At 34.9% G+C, this 20624-nt stretch overlaps 1 protein-coding gene across 1 annotated transcript in view; it reads left to right on the top strand.

Annotated features, from left to right (window-relative positions):
* The window catches only part of NCAM2 (neural cell adhesion molecule 2), a 160612-nt gene that overhangs the window by 67863 nt on the left and 72125 nt on the right, over nucleotides 1–20624 (top strand). Inside the window, exons 10-11 of the mRNA XM_010568451.1 lie at nucleotides 11882–12069; nucleotides 13662–13758. Coding sequence (XP_010566753.1) covers nucleotides 11882–12069; nucleotides 13662–13758 — 285 coding nt within the window. The remainder of the gene's footprint in view (nucleotides 1–11881; nucleotides 12070–13661; nucleotides 13759–20624) is intronic.

Here is a 20624-nt window from a genome sequence, read left to right as displayed (position 1 = left end):
CAGGTTCAAAAATTAAAGAACAAATTTGTATTCTTGTAGCAAAATGGGAAAACTGGCGGAAGTGTTATGAGATTCTGTGAACTCAGTATTGAATAAATGATTTGACTCTCCTTGTATTATTTTCCAAGTCATATTTTTTCACGATGTTAATTATAATTTCAAATGTTGCTATCAGGTTTTTTACATATTTTTGTCAAACATTCATTTACCGAATTATATAAAACCCTTAAATTTTTTTTTAATACTCATTTCAATTATTTTGATTTTTTTTCACTTCAAAACCAGTTTTGGGAAGAATTTTTTCAGGTATGGCTGGCTCTTTGCATAATCACTAGTGAGCCATTTTAGTAGAATTTTTATTATTTTTAATAATATTCTAGTATAAACCTCAATAACTATTTTTAAATTAAAATATAAATAAATAAGCAAGACTTAATTGTTTATATTGTTCCATAGTTCCTAGATAGGACTAATAAATGCACCTATGTCATTCTGTAAGTTAATAACAAAACTACAGCAGTTTTCTTTATATGTTTTAATGCATTTGACAGTTTGTATAGTCAGAAGAGGAGCATGCTCCCATCACATCCTTAAACATCAGTGCAATTAAACAGGCCTAATGGAGACACAGAGCACTCTGGTGTCCCTGTCTCATCCTTTTACTTACTGACCCCTATCAGAGACTGACAGTGGGATTGCACAGAGGTTCTGTACTTTATCCTTGTTCTCTGTTAGGGTTGCTCTTGACGATAAGAACTGTTCTTCGGGACAAGAAGAGATTATCAGGTTTGATACCAACTGAGCACAGTTAACCCTGCCTTTTATCTGAAGTAAATGCTAGGCAGACATGAATTGTAGGGAACCTAGAGGCATTTATAAGGATTTCCTCCTACAAAGTAATTTTTGTGTTTAGTTATATTTAGTTTTCCTTATATTAAGTATGAAAAATAAATCAAAATGACATGAAAAGAAAAATACCATTATAAATATTATTTACTAATGGATTTCATTAACTGCAAAATTTGATTATATGTATGAAGCCTAGTGTGTATTGGATAATAATAATAATAATAGAAGTAACTGATTGGAAAGTTCCTGTGTGGTGGCATACATGTTGTATATTAGGTATTGGGTATTAAGATGTGTCTATAGTGATTATCTATATATTTATCATAGAGAAATGGCCATTTTTTTTAATGAAAACTGTGATAGAAATAGGTAAAAAATAGATAAGCAGGAGATACTCTAAGACGAGGTTTTCAGAAGGGCCTGAGGAAGTTAAATGTATAAATCCCAGTGAATTACAACTCGATTTGTACATATAATCCTATCAGGTGCTTTTCAAAGTTAAGTTTTCCTATGCAGATGTTTATATTTCTGTATGGTATTTTTTGTCTTTTTAGCTGAGACATAATTACTCTGAAAAATATGTGCTAGGGCTATAAAGGAATCTTAAAAAGCATAATACAGACCTTACTAAAAGAAGAAAAATTCTGATGAGAAAACACATTATTTCTTGGGTTCCACAAATTATTCACTGCAATGATAGCATTAGAGAATGAAAAATCATAATCTTGACATGTTCGATATGCTGGATCATCTTTCTTCGTAGTATTGTTAGTTAGGACGCACTGATGGCATTACTATGTTGGAAAGGATTTAAACAAGCCAGTAATGATCAGCAGTCTATGATCTTTAAAAGTGGCTCTCTACTTGCCCTTACAGTTTTCTGTTCATTCTGTTCAAACTGTCATTAACACAGTCAGAAGTATTCACAGCATTTAATTGCTTACTCCTAGGTTCACACATTGTGCAAGATGCTGGTCTTTCTGATTACTCTCTATCACCAAACAGAAATTCCTTTGGAGAATAGTCCCATTACTGGAGAAAATGTATTAAGCCATGTTCTTTCGAAAAGTCTCTGGTTTTTCCATATACTACCCAGGAAGCGTCCTAACTTACAGTCTTTTGTAGCTGCAATTACCAGTTTTTCACATCACTCTATTACAGTTAAAATTCCCCAATTTCAATATTAATACTGGAGTTGTTAGATACGCTGGATGGTCCAAAAATGCCTACTTCCTCACTGTACACAAAGACTCAAGTTTTGTGATGTAATCAACTATAACAAACATAATACCTTCAGTAATATGGTACATTTTTGTATGAGATCGGCCATGTGAGTGGTTGACAAATATGATTTCTTAGAAAGTAATTTCTAAAAAAACCCCCCATTTAAATCATTTTAAGTGTCTTCCAAAAACAATAAGTTTTTCTTACTACTGGTTTTCCTCCAAACCTGAATTTTGTAGTTATATTCCACATTAGTTAAATACCAACACTTAGTACTACCAAAAAAAATTGTGTAACATGTTCAATATAGTCTTTACCTGTAAAGAAACCTGTGCAGTTTTTATTATACGGCTGTATTGCTTATCGAAACATTCTTTTTTCCTTTTTTTTTTTTTCCCCACCACAAATTTGAAATCAGCCTCATTACTATTACAATATTGAACTTTGTTTCCCAAGTCGATTAGTCTTTTGGCTTTTCACTTTCTTTTATGTAAGCTGTATTGCACTGCGGTTAATGCAGATTCTTTGGATCAATGCTATTTCATTTTATAACTTTGCAAAAACATACAGCATTACTTAAAAGCAGGTTGAACAAATTGAGCTACAAATTCTATTTACCTTCAAGCAAGCAGGGCTTTGAATTGGTGAAAATAATACTACTGTGTGCAGGATGTCACAAATGTTGTGACAAATGTCACATGTTTCTGCTACCTACTGCTATCATAAATTATAATAAATGCAGACAGTTCATACTTTGGATTTGGTTTCTGTTAAAAGAAGTAAGTGTAGCAACATCCCATCACTACTCACAGAATCACAGAATGGTTGATATTGGAAGGGACCACCTCTTGTCCTGTCACTGGACACCACTGAAAAGAGCTTGGCTCCATCTTCTTTATATCCTCCCTTCAGTTATTCATCATGAGGGCCAAGCCCTATCTTGTTATCACAGCCAGAAAACAAAACTGATAAAAGCAATCATATGGCCTAACAAAGACACAAATGACAGGAAAAGCAATCAAGAGAAACAAAATGTTGAAATATTCTGGAAAATTTTGCATCTTTGCTATTAAAATACTATTGGCTTTAGTTACATATCTTCCTGTCAAATTTATAGCTTAGAATGAGAAAGCAAAGATGGAAAGTGTCAATCTTTACCATCATGAAATACACGTCAAATTGATGTGACTTTGGAGCTCATGAATGTCACTTGTAAGATTTAAAATTTTTGTTCTTTGACTACCTTGTGCACTTGCATAGAAGCAAATTTGGTATGCCATTGCAGTGGCTTAAAGGGGATAAGAATATTGAATCTGAGCAAAAGATGAGGTTTATCACGTAAAGTCACTTTGCAGAAACTATTTCACCAAAACTCCCTGTACTGAAGCAGAGATGAATGCATCTGTTGTCTTTTTCTGATGTTACAAAAGTAAGTGTGGCAAAGTGGCTAAAATTGTACTTTATTCATCTGTAGAGTAAATCTACCTATTCCTTAGCCCAAAAGGGTGTAAAAATATTTTAGAACAGGAATTCCATCTTAAAAACTTTTGGCCTATATGTCTTAATGACTTGTTAAAATGTGATTTTCATGTTAGGAATTTCTCTAAATTTTTACCTAATAGAGCTCTCTACTGCATGGGGTTTTTGACCTTGCAATGAGCTTGATGTCATTTTAAGTAGATTTTTAATAACATGTTGGCTATTTTTCTTTTAATAGAAGAACACAATTTTGAATGAATAAAATATTTTAGGTTTTATTCTGTTTCTCTTCTAATAATATACTCATTCTATTATTAGGTATATATGCCTCAGCATCTTTTCAAATTACTGACATAATTTTTCACATAAACAACTGTGAAAAGTAAAGGTAAAAAAAAAAAAGCAAGAAAGAATTTTCTGATGCTTCCTTGAAGATGGTTCTACTTCATGAGTCAGTCTTACAGACTAAACATGTTAAATGTTTGCATTGATAATTAATGCATAAATTTTAAACTGGTTTTCATACGTCCAAAATTCAACAGTTTTGCAAGTCATTTCATACTATGTTAAGTGTAATTTATATTTTGCAATGATGACCTGTGAATGAAAAAAGGCAACATGGCCTTTGTCCTTCCCTATACCTCCAAGATAGATCCAGCAGAGCAGAAGCAACGCATCTGAGAATTATGAAGAAAATAATCAGGTGGTATGATAAGTGTGATGTTGAAACTTCGAAACTTGAACAAAATGAAATACCTTAAATTGACACTTGTAACCTCAACATTTTTTTCTCAGTTAACTTCCCTTAACTGCAAAATACTTGTCATTAATTGAAGTTGGTATCTTTAAATAGTCTTCAGTTATGTTGGAGCATCCTGAAGCTGCTAGGTCAGCACATGCTTGAAAGAGAGACCTCCAGTATTGTTTACAGTAAACCTGAGACATGTAGCTTTGGTTGCAGCATCTGAGGCCAGGTCCCACTGCACCACAAAGCCTGCCTCTGAGCTGCTGTTGTCAGATGCACTGGGAGCAGCACAGGGCTAATGTAAAGAGGAAAATACTGCATGAGTTTGAGCACACTGTACTGGAGGTCTGGGGGATATAAAGTATAGGTTCAGGGGGACCACATGTTTTAAATGGATTTGGGTATGCAAGGTATTTTCAGCAGTGCTCTTTGTGTTTTTTAGTCTGTTCCTTAAAGTCTCTTAGAGATTTTTTGTTGTTGTTTTCTGGACAGCATTGTGCATAAAAATTAACTAAGGAAATAATGAGGATGAGAGTCCTTGCTCCATACAGGAACAACAATTATGATTTGGGAATATAGGAGACAGATAGATAGGTTAGGAGGCATGTTGTGGAGGTGAGAATGACAGGTAGGAAAATACAGAAGGTAAAGATATGAAGCTGGATTTTGTTCTGAAAATGTGACAAGTAGGACAGGAAGAGAAATGGGGGTTAGAATCCTGGTTTGAGAAAGGCATTGTAGTTTTCATTTTTGGCTATAAGAGAATTATGTAATCTAATATATGATGTCAGAAGTCTAGCCATCCTAAATTACTCCAGTAATTCTGTCCTGGAATACATATAACAATTGAAATTTTGACACAAATTGGTGCCATCCAAAAATAATGTGTCAGTAATTGACAATACCTGATCATTTTATTACTAAAATAAAAATTGCTGCTGTTGTGAGAGATCTTCCTGTTCTAGTTCTGATGGCCGGTGTTCTTGGTGATTTACTGACTTAAAAAATGACTGATAAATACATGCGGACAGTTTCTTTTAAATATCACTATTGATATACTTAGCTTATTTTACCTAGCTATGATTTCTTTATAATTTCTTCTCCTATTTTACACAGGTTTAGATCATTTTAGACAGGTTTATAAGTTCACAACAGATATTTCTATGAAACTAAAATTTCTTGGGTTTTTTGTTCGTTTTGTTTTGTGGGTTTTGGTTGGGTGGGGTTTTTGTGTGTTTTTTTTGTTTGTTTGGTTGGGTTTTTTTAAGTGATCAACCAAATACAATTCCTTAATGTCAAGTGGAACTCAAAGAAAAATAGATACATTGAATTTCTGTGAATCTGGCAGCACCAAGCACCAGGACTAGGCATGTATTCATTGCTCATCATTTTTTACGGTTGAAGGTGCCATTATCAACAACATACTTTGCATCTAGAAGAAAGAGACCTTATCTTCATGATAACTAAGTTTAGTCTATGTTTATGGAAGTGAAGAAATTAGTGTGGTGTTTGGATATTAAAAATAATATCATAGTCAAGGCTATCAGGGAATAGTACTGCTTGCCAGTAAAAGGAGGCTCTTACTCTTGCATAAACTGTCTAATTTGTAGATAGTCTATGATACTATCGAATAATAATGTTTTAATGTAATGCATTTTGAGAGGAACCAAGAGAATGGGGAGGGGGAAAGGAAACATTACTGAGAGTGGCGTTTCCTGTCACTTGCTGTAAAAGAAACATGTACCTCTGCAAAAATGATGAGCTGGATTCTGAAAAAAACCTCTGGTTTTAGCTAATAATCATGGTAATTTAAAACCTAGTATATGATAAATTTCATTTGCTTTTCTATTTGGAAACTTCACATGCAGATCTTGCACATTTTTCTTTGCAGCCACATGATCGTGATAGTAGCAGTAAAATCGTAAAAGTTGGTAACCCTGAAGCTTTGTAGATCCTGTCTTCCTTTCAAGGACGGTTATCTATTAAAATCTAATCACCTGGCCTCATTTGTTAAGTCTTTCTAATATTATTTCTTTTTACAAGGAATATGTGACAATTATTGTACCTGTCTGGGAGGTTGTTCTACTTTATCGAAAAGGAAAAGCTATTCATTCCAAAATATTGACTATTGCGAAACAGGTATGAAGGAGAAAATACAAGAGAAAGATAGATGGCTGTTAACCAAACTGTGGCAGAATTACAAAAAAATTAAGGTACTTTTACAGGAGTGGTGGCAAGGAAATTACTGGATTTTCTAGAGGATGTGGTTTATTAAAGTCCTTGATGATGGGAAACCTATGTCAGTATTAACCATCTAAGAGGGAGGCTTCCAGTAATATACTACACAAAATGTTGCGGTGTCTTAGACCTGACAATCTGTCATGTATTTTCATTGTATGATCCAGGAAAACAAATTATTTGAGGAACAAATGTCCAAGAGTTTGAAAACCTTAAATTAAGAAGTGCAAATCTGATTCTGTACCCTAGTTTGCTATTATAGTTGTCTGGAACACGTCCTGAATGAGGTCATTTGCCGTATCCGATTTTGTGTATAATGCTGAACATACTCCAGAGCTGGATTTTTGAAGTCGTTAATTGAATTACCTTCTGGATGAGACAGATGATGTATTAGCCTGTTCTTGAAATCACTGTTCTCAGATATTATACCTAAAAAGGATATCTAAATGCTAGAGACAGTTTTCAGGTCAGAGTTTGCTTCTTTTACTTAGTTGTCTTATGCAGGTTATCCAGAACCACTTCTCCTAATTGGAATGCTGACCTGTCAATTTCTTTCTTGTTTGGGAAAATGAACAGCTTGAGTTTAACTTATGTTAGTGACATAATATTAACTAGTCTAAAATGGCATTCTAAAGTTATAATTGCTTATAGAATCCTACTCTCATAGAATAGTTTTGTTTAATTTTTTACCTTTGTGATATAGTCTTTGTTCCTTCGAGGCATCTTTTTCATTTGGTTTGCCTCATCTGTCCAAAATAATGCTCCATCTTTCACCATTCAAGCTTATAACACTACTTACGAACTTTATCGTATCCTGGGATGCATCACCAGCAGGTTGAGGGAGGTAACAAAACTGGTGAGGGGCCTGGAGCACAAGTCTTATCAGGAGCAGCTGAGGGAACTGGGGCTGTTTAGTCTGGAGAGAAGGAGGCTGAGCGGAGACCTTATTTCTCTCTACAACTACCTGAAAAGAGGCTGTAGCAAGGTGGGTGTTGGTCTCTTTTCCCAGGTAACAAGCAATAGGATGAGAGGAAATGGCCTCAGGTAGTGCCAGGGGAGGTTTAGATTGGATATTAGGAAAAATTTCTTTACTGAAGGGGTTGTCAGACATTGGAACAGGCTGCCCAGGGAAGTGGTGGTGTCAACATCCCTGGAAGTATTCAAAAAGTGTGTAGACAAGGCACTTGAGGACATGGTTTAGCGGGCATAGTTGACGGTTGGACTCAATGATCTTAAAGGTCTTTTCCAATCAAAATGTTTCTATGATTCTAGGTGATTCTGCCCCTCTGCTCAGCTTTTGTGAGCTGTGTCCAGCTCTGGGGTCCCCAGCACAAGAAAGACATGGACCTGTTAGAGTAGGTCCAGAGGAGGGCCACAAAAATGATCAGAGGGTCGAACACCTGTCCTAAGAAGAAAGGCTGAGACAGTTGGGATTCTTCGGCCTGGAGAAGAGAAGGCCCCAGGGAGACTTTATTGCAGCCTTTCAATATGTCAAGGAGGCTTATAAGATGGGAGAGAGACTTTTTACCAGGGCCTGTGGTGATAGGGCAAGGGGCAATGTTTTTAAACTAAAAGAAGGTCATTTCTGATTAGATATAAGGAAGAAGTTCTTCACTGTGAGGGTGGTGAGGCACTGGGATGTGTTGCCCAGACAGGTTGCAGATGCCCCATCCCTGGAAGTGTTCAAGGCCAGGTTGAACGGGTTTTGAGCAACCTGGTCTGGTGGAAAGTGTCCCTGCCTTTGGCAGGGGGGTTGGAACTAGATGATCTTTAAGGTCCCTTCCAACCCAAACCATTCTATGATTCTATGATTTATTGTGTGCCTATACTAACTAATATGAACAGTAGTGTTTGTACTTATTCTGCAGTTTGGGTTTTTTTTTTTTCAGTAGAGTGCCATAAGTTTCAGATGTAATAAATATCATCAGGGTTGCCTTTTTTAAAATGAAGTGTATTCAAGCTCCTATTTAGCTACTTAGAAATCCAGTATGTTGTCTTAACTGGTAGTACTTTACGTACAAAAGCTTAAAAAGAACAGTTCATTTACACTTTGAATTGATTTTTTTGTGAGGTGATAATTAATACTGAGTTACACAGAAGCTAAACAGAGCATGTTTTTATTTCTGAATGGTTTTAACTTTCTCACAAAGCATTGAAGCTTTTTTCTTTTTATATAGTACATATATTGTATTTAAGTATCCTTAACGTATGTTAACATATGAGAAGGTCCATCTTCTCATTTTGACTTGGTTATACTTCATTTCCACTTGATAGAATTTCTTGATAAATGTTCTGTTTATTAACTTAATTTATTTCTTAGTTATTCTAGAAAACTGGAGGGATCAGATTTTGTAGACATATAAAATAGTCAACCTTATGTTTTCAAAGCCTTGGCTCTAGGGTTTGCTATTTTTTGATGGTTTATTTCATATTAAACATATTGTGTGTTTGTGTTTGATAAATACTAATTCTGTAACCATTTAAGCATAATATAATACAGTTAGTGATGAATAGCATGCAAGAAAAAAAACAAAATATCTTTATAAACCCGTTATTCCCTTCCAACTCATTTTTTTTTATTTTCTAAGAAACATAAAATATCTTTTATTTGTACTGTAAAAAATGATTTCCAGAGTTATTTTCTTTGTGTGAAACATCACTCCAGGTTTCTTAATCTATTCCTGACTAGGAATCAAAAATCATCTGTCTGTCTTAAGACAGTTTGTCTGAATCAAGCCATTAGTATAGTCCTCTTCGTTTTGCTATATTGGAACTTTCAGCTGCTGGGGAAATGGCTGCCAAGCCTTTTTACCCAGACTTTCTGAGAAGGGAAATGTGAAACTCTTTTTGTTTAGGAATGCTTTACATTTGCGAGTTGTTGATTTGGGGATATATATTTATTTGATGGACTTTTACTCCCATTTCTGTTTTATGATGTTATAACTGTCTGTTAGTATCTGTAGTCATGTATAGATGTCAGTCCATAACTCACCTATTCTTTTAAATTATAAATAATCAGATACTACAGGCATCCAAATCTAGCTGTAGAAGAGGCAGCAGTCTGAACTGAAAGTGCCTTTTCTCCTAAATGCTTGTACCTGCAATAGAAAAGTGTATGCTACTTCTTCATTTGTAAGACTTTTTAAATAGGATATGAGTTTGCCACATGTGTATTTAAATCAACAGAAAGCATCAAACCACATGATGTTACCTAGGGAGGAAAGTTAGTCAGGTTTAGACAGAACATCTTTCTATCTTCCACGTTCATTAATGTTCATTAATGCAGTGAACTTATTCTGAGAAATTGTGCATTGGAAGAGAGTGCTTATCTAAAATTTGTTGTGAAGTAACCACATTTTGTGCCTCATGAACACTCTGATGAGATTTCTGATCCATATTTTGAACACATTAGGTGCAAAGACTGTCTGCCGGGCAGAAGTCAGTTTGTGCCATTTTCCTTCAAGTGGCTCCCACCACTAACTTCATTTCCAGAGGAGAAGCCAAGGCTCTGACTCTTGATATTCTGAGATTCTTGACCATACTTAACCATAAACCAGGCATATGCAGTTTGCTTTTTTCTTCATAGAGGTCCACTAGTGTAAGGTGTCACATCCTGAAGACTCTTTGATAGTCCATTCTTTGCATTAAGATGTTTAGATGATGAAATATATTTTTTTAAAGGTCTGTGGAAATCAAGAAGCAATAGAATTACTTATTAAAAGATTTGGAAAGGAAAGATGAGCTCCTGTATCTGGTAAATAAATTCATAGGAAGACATACTTTACATATTTAGATGAAATCACTTGCTTTCCTACAAAAATAAGGGCTGAATAGTTATTTAAAAAAATGCTGCTGGCGTTGAGCAATGTAGCAGCCTTGATCTGTGCTTTAAAACTTCTATTGATAACAGTTCTTTTTTGTCAAAGCCTGTATGCATGTATGCAGCAGCAGCATAGTGTCACCAAAAAGTTATGCTTTTTGACAAAAGTGAACACAGAAAGAAGTTGAAAATGTGTACTTCAGAAACAACGAAGTAGTTTTAAACCATTCCTGAAGCTAAATCTTACTACTTAGTTAAATGTGCTCAGTTCTGGTCTCTGATAGACCTATTAGCAATTTTCTAGCCTAAAGTTAAGCTGTTCGTGAGAAGACTAGAATAGAATTTCCAGAGATACATCTAGAAATGTTTAGGAGCTATTTATCAAAAAAACCCCAAACATAAATATATTTTAAATATGAAAAAGAGATACCATGACACTAGCTGTAATTGATAATTCTCTTTTGGAATTAAAGTGCTAGAGAGTTTCCTTGACTTTCAGTAATGTAAATAATATTTTCTTGATACTCTTAAAATACAAGAGTGGGATTAAAAAAAAATTATTATTTACAAATAAATATTTGATAGACAAAAAATGCGGTTTACCCAACACATAAGTAGAAGAGCAGGGAAGGAGCTACTGCCTCTCATTTTCTTGCAATCATTAAACTGTTCCTGCTATCCAGAGAAATAGTGAGTAGAATAGAAAATTCTTGTCACTACTGGCATTGTGATCTGGAAATCATAGATAGTTCGCAAACCAGCAGTTTCCTTTGTGTCAGACTCACTGTTTGGCTATATGTTTAATGTAGCCATTTATAGGCAGGTTTGTAAGGAAGATGCACCATCTTTTTGCTTGTCTGTAGCTTGATGATTTCATAAGGAACTGGTATAAAGTTTATCCTAAATAGTGTATTGATAAACACAGTATTTTTTCTGAAGTAGGTAGAATAACATTACAACATAATTATTCTTTTATTATTATTTTCTTCTAGGTTTATTCACACAACTAAATAGCTCTGTCTAGAAAGATTTCATAAAGTATAAGATAGTTCCAGTGAGAAATGGGTGAAGCTCTTACACATCTATGGAAATTTGGAGACTGAATGTAATTTCTCCATAGCAAAAGAAGACACTATAAAATCAGCAAATGAGCAGGTTATATATATAAGTTTTATAGGTCACCCCCCTTTTTCATACAAGGATCTGGCTGAAGAGTTTCTCATCTTCAGGAAGAAATGTTCTTTGTCATTTCTGAGATAATGGCGCCTGATGTTGCCTAATGCTAAATACAATTAGCAGGTATTCTATTCCTGAGAATTTCAGATGAAACCGTTTCAGGAGAGGAGAAAGCTACCAAAATAAAAGCTCAAGAAACTGAAGGCTGAATACTGATATTTTCATCTTCTGTTATAAATTGATACAGCAATCAATTGAAATTTCTATGTGAACATGAATGCTTGGATAGCAGTATATGGCTTGTTTTACTAAAACAGTTAATATATTTGTGTGTTACTTCCTTTCTCCAGATGCTCCAATGTTTGTGTCAAATCAAACCATGTATTACTCTTGGGAAGGCAATCCCATCAATATAAGCTGTGAAGTGTTAGCAAATCCATCTGCCTCAGTTCAGTGGAGAAGAGGAAAATTAGTTTTACCGGTAAAAAATACAACACATCTGAAGACCTACAGTGCAGGGAGAAAGCTTATTCTAGAGGTAAGGCTTAAAATAGAAAACAATGTGGTGACATTAATTTCTTCCTCAGCTTGGTACCATTGCAAGTACTATAGAGTGCATTTAAGGATAAGACTTACAATTTCATAACTAAAGCTCTTTTAAAAAAACCCAACTATTTATGAACTGATTTCTCTCCAGATTTCTTGTGAGCAGTGGGAACATAAACCTTATTTGTATGACTTGTGCTCAGTTTTTCATCTGCAGTGAACAAAAATGTAACTTGTGTTTCTTGCAAGTAAATAAATACATAAATAAATATAAAACTAACCCATCAGGTTAACACTAAAAATGAAAGTGACTACCTGGTAGGTGCTTGGTATATACAAAACGATTTGTGCGGTTTCAGTCAAGAACAAAGCAGAAGGGTAAAGTGATAATAAACTGCAATTTACTTTGATAACAACTGTGTCCTTACGGAGGCAGTGGTAAAATAAGAACTGAACTTCCTTCTGTTATCTAAAAGGTACATGTGAGAACAAAACCTGAGAAAGGCAGAGGACAAAGAGTGGACCTTAATTATGCGTTTACTTTATTAACTTGACTAAACAGTGAATGACTCAGCAATAGTGTATAGCAAATCATGGTCCTTAATTAATCATTTCACAACAAAGTGTAAGCAGTGTCTGCAGCCCTGGTCTCACCTGTTACAGGGATGACATACTGTCTTCCTCCACATGTGTGAAAAATTTAATTTTCTCCATTTCTATCTAGTACCACTCTTATGTCTCAGCATAAGCTTCTCAGTTGCCATAGGAAAAAAGGTTGAGAAGCTATAGAGCTAATCACAGTGGGGGACCTACTTCAGATCCCAAAAAAGAGGTGTACAGTCCACTGAAAAAAACTATGTTTTTTTTCTTAAAGTCCAAACAAGTAACCTCATTTCTTGTAGTAGAAGATATATATTTAAAGAGACTTACTCTTGTTTGGAGGTCATATTTAGGGTTGTTTTTTTAAGTAAAGCTTAACAACTCAAAATATGCTTTATAGTCTGTGGTTCTCTAAGTGCTCTTCCATTCTACTGTCACCCAAACAGCGGGTCAAGCAACCTGAATTCCAACAAGGCCTTAGCTCCCTGTGGTATCTATTATCTGTTCTGTCTTAAATCCTTATTCACCTGAATTTACAATTGAGTTACATCCCTTACATCATATTTCCCCCCTGAATGTCTGGTGTATTGCAAATCCTGAAACAAGAAAAAGTAAAATATTATTTTTGCATCATCTATAGGAATCAGCATTTTCAGACCTTTCATTGCTTATTTCAGTCAAAATAACAGTTTGTGCAAACAACATTGGTGAAAAAAATGTGAACTTTATTAGATTTTTTTCTTGTTTAAGAGTGAAATTGTAAACATGAATTATTTTCCATTATTTCATTTCCTCATTTGAATTTGAGAAGGGGAAGACAAAAAAAGGGTGTATTTAGATCTGTATTTGGAGAACATACTGGATAGGCTGAAGTAAGAATGCATTTGCATATTGGTTAAGGAGACTGTATTTGCATTTCTGATTTTTTTAAAGAACTTTCATCATTGATTAGAAAATAATATTTACAAACTATTCATTTTAAAGATTGGTCCCACATCTGACAGTGATTTTGGACGGTATAATTGTACAGCCACAAACAGAATAGGAACGAGATATCAGGAGTATACACTTGGTCAAGCTGGTAAGTTAAAAAGTTGATTCCTTTTTGTTAAATATATTTTCTATTTTAATCAAAATTAAGTTCAGACACACTTTTCTCTGTTAATTTTACTCCAATGGAATGTTTGCAATTGATTTTAATTCTCTGAAAGTTGAGTTGCAATATAAAGTAAAATAAACCAGTTCCCTCAGAATATGAATCTTTGGATTTAATTTTAAGGCTTTCTGAAATTTGAAAAAATGAAATTAGTCTAACTTCTTTTCCTTTGTCCTTACTACATCCTACATTTATAACAGTGTGTTTTCATTATTTCAGTAGACAGACATATGATTTGCAGGTGGTAAAAATAAGAAAGAATTAGGAAAGTCTTTCTTTCCTTTTTTCTCCCTGGTATTTTCTTGATAAGCCAAGGATGACAAAAGGCTGAAATACTTCAGCAAAGAATTTCTATCTTCATTTGCACTTTCAGTTATTTAAAAACAGAATTTTACCCAGAGAGCTGGATGGAGTTAATTTAAGCTCTGAGGTGTTCTACAACCAATTGTTACAGAACTTCTGAATATTTTTAGGTCTGTCTATTGTTGTTTAGGCAAATACAAAAATATGACTGTATGTTTGTTCTTTGGCAGAAATAACTATTAACTGAGAGTAAATGAGAGTTTCTTAGGATTTCTTTCAATTACATTTTCTTGTGGAATGGGCTAACGCTTGTTCAGCAAGCTTTGAGGTCTCTCAACATTTGGATCTACATACTTAGATGATGCAAATTGTTCGAGCTTTAATGACATCTATGGAGTTATAAAGCAATTTACAGTACCAAAGGTACAGCCATACTGAAAGCTATACAAGCCTTACGATGCATTGTTATGGACTGTTTTCATCATGTAACTTTCAGGTCATACCATACTGCCAGGCTGGCTGATACATATTGAAAGGGACAGGTAGAAATAAGGTCTTGTATAATTTTTATTTTTCTTTAAAGTAGGACTTGTCTATTTTTTATGATCTTGAATGTTTCAGCTGTAACTTTTGGTTATATTTTTTTGTTTTTTTAATAAGTGAATAAACTCTTTGAAGCCTTATTAGAAGGACTTTTGGAGGTGCATTGCTGAAACGTGCACATCCAGTCATAGGGAGGCTCTCTCACCTGGCCTGGTGTTTTAATTTGTATAGTTTTGCTCAATAGTGTAATTAGTTTCTTTTGGTGTCTCAGGAGTTATAAAAAACAGCTGTTTATTAAAAAATTTCTCAGAAGTTGTGCACAGCATTGAAAGTTTTTCCCATTACCTCTGAAGGATAGATTACTAGCACACACTTTTACTGTGAATACTATACTAATTTTTTTGTCTTTGAACAGTTGTCAAAAGAGATGAGCTTCCTAAAATAGGAAAATGTGGGTTTTTATTGAGAAACCAGCAGATTTCTATGTGACACAATTTTACATCATCCAGAAGATCCATTCCCCTTCATTTTACAACTTTTTGGGTGTATTAGCTGTGTTGCCAATCTGATCTTCCTTTGATAACTACATGCTATCATTCTTTACAATACATTCTTTACTTTCCACCTTACAAAACTCACCTCTTTTTGAGGACTCACACAATCTAATTCATACCTAAAATAATTTTATTTTTTGTGAAAAGAAATTCCAGACAAGAACAGTTTGTGGAATCTTCAGTCATGTTCATGACCATTTACCTGGTTGATCCCATATATTTCAATGGAATTGAACAACTGAGTTTCTGTAACAGGACTAAAATTATGAGTGTAGCAGCTCATCAGTGCTACCTGTGGCATTAAATATGAAAAAAAAATGCTCCCTGTGATGTTCAAAATTGAGGTAGTAATAAAAAAGCTCTAAACTTTAAGGAGGAACACAATTAATTTCTATACCAATTATTCTGTCTCTAATTAAGAAATCTCAAAACTTGTAGGAAGTTAGCATTGATTTTAATAGGTTTGAATAACTGTATCTATTATGTGTATATTACTTTTGCCATCATTTAATTAAGGAAGTAGATTTAGCCCTCTAAAAAGCTCAGGACTTGACTTTCTAAATATTCATGACTGGCATAGGATTTGCAGAGTTACATTAAATTCATCAAACAAAAGGACTGCATGTAACCCTCTGATTTTAGTCAGTTACATCCATTTCTCTTCAGCAGCATTCTTTCTCTTTGGGGCAACACGTGCATCTGTTGATTCAACAGCAGCACTGGTTCTGCCTGGCCTGCTGGGCTAGGTGCTACACTTGTCTCTGGAGTATCATCTCTAAGATTTGTTACATGTGAGGATTCACTGGAAGGGAAAAGCAGTAGAAGTATAATGTGAAAGCTGCTAGAATAATTTCTCAATTTCTCTCAAAAACAGAAGACTTGCCACTAGAATTCTTTCTTAAAGCCATGAACATAAATGATAAGAAAGGGAAGGAAAAATCCCACTTGCATCCTTCTGGTTTCTTACCTCTCAGGACAGGAAAAGATGAGAAAATAGAACAATTATGCCAATGAAAACAGAGGAACTCAGATTGTGATTATTGCTGTGCACTGTTTTTTCATAAAGATGAATACACATATGAGAACAATTAAATAATTTTAATACAAAGTAATACTAATTATTAATTGAAAAAGAACATGGTATTTTGATTATACATTGTATTTCAGCAAATTCTCATGAGAGCCCCTAGAAATGCAAGTGAGAGCAAATAACTCCATACAAGCTATAATCCTGTTTTGGCATTTTAATATGACTATATCAGAGATATTACTGATGCCAGTTTTTTCAAACAGCTTACTATTTTCTATTTTTGCAACAGTTTGCTTAACATTTTTCAGTCAATTCTTCAGAAATATTGATGAACACTTAAAAAACTTAAGTATTGGAGGTATAAACATAAAAAGGTAAATCAGGGTATATTTAGTGAATATGTCATAAATAAAGAATTATGGGAAGTTATTAGTAAAGCATGAGCTATATATGGACATTCTACATAATGATATGAAATGGAGAAAATAGAACAAACTCAAATTTTGTAGTAATAATAATGAACAGGTATCCTTAACATAAGCCATTTGTAGTGTAGTATTTACATGTGCCTGGAAACACTGGGTTTGGGGGGTGTCAGGGCTCCATTATGCTAGGCACTACTTGCAATAGTGTAATGCATAATATTCAGTATCCTGAAGGATTGATAATTTTAGCATTTGCATTTAAATAGACTTTTTTGGGGGGGAAAAAAAGCCACAAATAACAAGTGTAGTTCACTGTTAAAAGTTTTGCACTTAAACTAGCATCAGCTGGAAACGAAAAACAACCAGGGAGATGGAGGATAAAACTATCATAATAATTACAGGTATAAAATGTCAAATGGAGCTTTCTTCCGAGTTTTACCATCTCTGTTGCTTTACTTTGGTAGATTAGGAAGCCCTAATGATCGATACTTTCCATATTAAAGCGTATAAATTTTTTTCATGCATTTCAATACAGCCTGGATTTCTTTCTGGCTTTGTAAATACTAATGCTGGGGTGTAGCATATTTTCACAATGGCTCTGTCAGGCAAAAATAAGTACTATTTCTAGCTGGGAGACAGTATTAAGCAAACGCTGCTGCTAGGGTAAATTTTACAAATCATGATCATTTTACTGAATAATTTTCTCTTAAAATTCTGCAGGAATGACTTGTTGCTTCATGTTTTGTTCCATCTTTCTGCCTTGCTGTTTTTCAGCAGAATCAAACTACCTTTTTTTTTAATTTTACAGCTAGTTAAAACATGATCATACTGTCACAATGCCATTATCTTTATTTCTGTTGACCTTCTTAAGAAATTAGATTTACTGATGGTAGAAAAAGATTTCTTTCAGAATTTAGATGCAATTTGCAACCATACCATTTTGTAAGACAGGAAAACTATGCCTGTTCACTCAAATTATACAGAACTACTGAATCAGCCTGAATTCCAGACACTTTCATTTAACCCTTTCAAAACAGTTGAAGAACTGCAGCCTATTTAAGGTTTGACACTGAAAGGTGCTGGCTGTTACTGTTAAATGCTGAGAAACTTCACTGCTTTTTGAAAGCATATTCAGATGTGCTCACCACCTGACTTGTGGTGATCAATTTTTAAAAATACCGCATGGTTGACATCCTCCTTTTTCATTGCTTAAGCATTTAAATTGCTGTGTGAGTAACATGTACAATGCAAAAAAACCCCCAGTCTTTTTTGTATCTTGCCACTGCAAATTAATTACTTCATGTCACAGCCACAACTTTTATTTTAGAAGTCTACCTATACTCTGTTTTTTTCTCTATGACAGGCTTAGGCTTTGGTAAGCCATATGAGCTTGGCAGATTGTCCCAATGGCTTTCAGAGCCTGAGGTGAGCACAGATATTCCTAGATTTGCCGAGATCTAGTTCAGTCATAGTTTATGTGAAATATCAGTATACAGGGAGGTGGTATGAACTAACAAAGCATTTTTCCTTTTTGTTGAGATCTCAGTGTAATTATTTTAAATGTTTTTGTATAGATAAATAGAAAATCATATGGCCATTGGTCGTCTAGGACTATGTTGTTAGAATAGATAATTTATTATCTTAAAATGGTAAATGTTAAGGTTGTGACACAGAGAGTTAAACTGGATTTTTCAAATACATTTCTTTCTTTAAATATTAATGTGTATTTTGCACATAGCAGTGTACAGCTGGTCTGAATCCAGAGCCCCTAAAAAGTAAATCATGATTCACCTCTAAGACTCTCATGGCTTTACTCATCCTAGACATCCCTTTCCCTTCCTTTCTTCTATTCTGGGATGGCAAAAAAGTTAAAAGTCCAGATAAATAGTCTGATTCACCTTTTTGCCTCAGTCTTTCTTACAGCCTTGGCACCTAGAAGGATACTTTCATTTTTGGTGAAATTTGAGATTCTGATCTCATCACATCATGCCTGGAACTACAGCTCAGCACAGAGACTTACAGTGACTAAGTGTTAACAGGATCAACTGCTGGCAGAAACCATTCCAATAGGCAGTGTACATAGTTTACAAATTAGCTACATCATACAACTCTGATGATGAATTTCAAATGTGTCTTGGCAAATCGTCCCTATTATGTGTTTTGCACAGTATACTGTAGAACATCAAGGATTTTACAGCGTTTAGAGGTGGTGACATTTAAGAATACTTAAAGAGATGGGAGATGCTATGTTTCCTTTCTAAAGCAAAATTACAGCGAATTAAAAAGCAAAATTAAAATACATCCTATGATGTCATTAGATATTGAGAATTCCCATGCCACTTTATTTAATTAAATGTATTTTAAGCATCCCGTATACACAGGAAGTCAGTGAAGAGGGAGAATAATGACATCAAAAGCAAATGAAACAAATTGAGCTTCACAGAAATTACATCTTGTAACCTGTTTTATGAAATCAGGCCATGCTCAAAATATGATAAGGTTGATAGATAACTGACAAGGACTACAACATCAAATTTAATGGTTTGGTGCTGGCACTTTGGTGCTGGTTAATGGATGTTGTTGCTTTTTTCTCCAAATACTTGTGTTTTCACACAGGCAAAATAAAATCAAAGAAATAGGACTTAATTTTCCCTGGAGAAAAATATAATAAAAAAGAGAATAAAATTCTGTTCCAAGACAGTTTTATGGGATCTTATTGATTTATTTTTTTAGGATTGTTAGATTACTTTTCTGTATAACTTTTCCCTTCCTGCTACCAAAATCCCATTTACCTCCACAAAAATATGGGCAGATCTAAAACATAGTTCTCTGTCCTAAAACTTGCCATGCACCTCATTAGCAGCATCAGCTAAAAGATTTTTACTAAAAAAAAACAAACAGCAACAAAGTTTCAATAAGCATATGTGTGAAACTATCAACAAGGCAAAAGAGTTCTGCTTTGTGTGCATGTATCTTATTTTCATTCATTATTTATGTATTTATATGCTAGCTGTGCTCCTGTTTCCTAATTAATTCCTTATTTTTCCAGACCTCCCACTGATTTAATAAGGTATCTATTGCAGTTTTCCCCAAGCAAGGACATCAAGGCAAGACTGAGCCTAACCTATAGATTTAATATTGACATTTTTCTCCATTCTAAGGATCATAGAATCATTTAGGTTGGAAAAGACCTTTAAGATCATCGAATACAACTGTAATGCAACACCACCATGCCCACTAGACCATGTCCTGAAGTGCCTTGTCTACATGTTTTTTGAACACCTCCAGGGATGGTGACACCACCACTTCCCTGGGCAGCCTGTTCCAATACCTGACAACCCCTTCAGTAAAGAAATTTTTCCTAATATCCAATCTAAACCTCCCCTGGCACTACCTGAGGCAATTTCCTCTCATCCTATTGCTTGTTACCTGGGAAAAGAGACCAGCACCCACCTCGCTACAACCCCCTTTCAGTAGTTGTAGGGAGCGATAAGGTCTCCCCTCAGCCTCCTCTTCTCCACACTAAACAGCCCCAGTTCCCTCAGCTGCTCCTGATAAGACTTGTGCTCCAGGCCCCTCACCATCTTTGTTGCCCTTCTCTGGACATGCTCCAGCACCTCAATGTCTTTCCTGTAGTGAGGGGCCCAAAACTGAACACATTACTCAAGGTGCAGCCTCACCAGTGCCGAGTACAGGGGAACAATCACCTCCCTGCTCCTGCTGGCCACACTATTTCTGATGCAGGCCAGGATGCCATTGGCCTTCTTGTCCACCTGGGCACACTGCTGGCTCATATTCAGTTGGCTGTCAACCAGCATGTTCAGGTCTTTTTCTGCAGGGCAGCTTTCCAGCCACTCTTCCCCAAGCCTGTAGTGCTGCATGGGGTTGTTGTGACCCAAGTGCAGGATGCAGCACTTGGCCTTGTTGAACCTCATA

The sequence above is a fragment of the Haliaeetus leucocephalus genome, unplaced genomic scaffold (genome assembly GCF_000737465.1).
Source record: "Haliaeetus leucocephalus isolate CR32 unplaced genomic scaffold, Haliaeetus_leucocephalus-4.0 Scaffold243, whole genome shotgun sequence".
Classification (NCBI taxonomy): Eukaryota; Metazoa; Chordata; class Aves; order Accipitriformes; family Accipitridae; genus Haliaeetus; species Haliaeetus leucocephalus.
The sequence above is the reverse complement of the archived record's forward strand: the minus strand, read 5'-3'. Positions and strand labels throughout refer to the sequence as shown.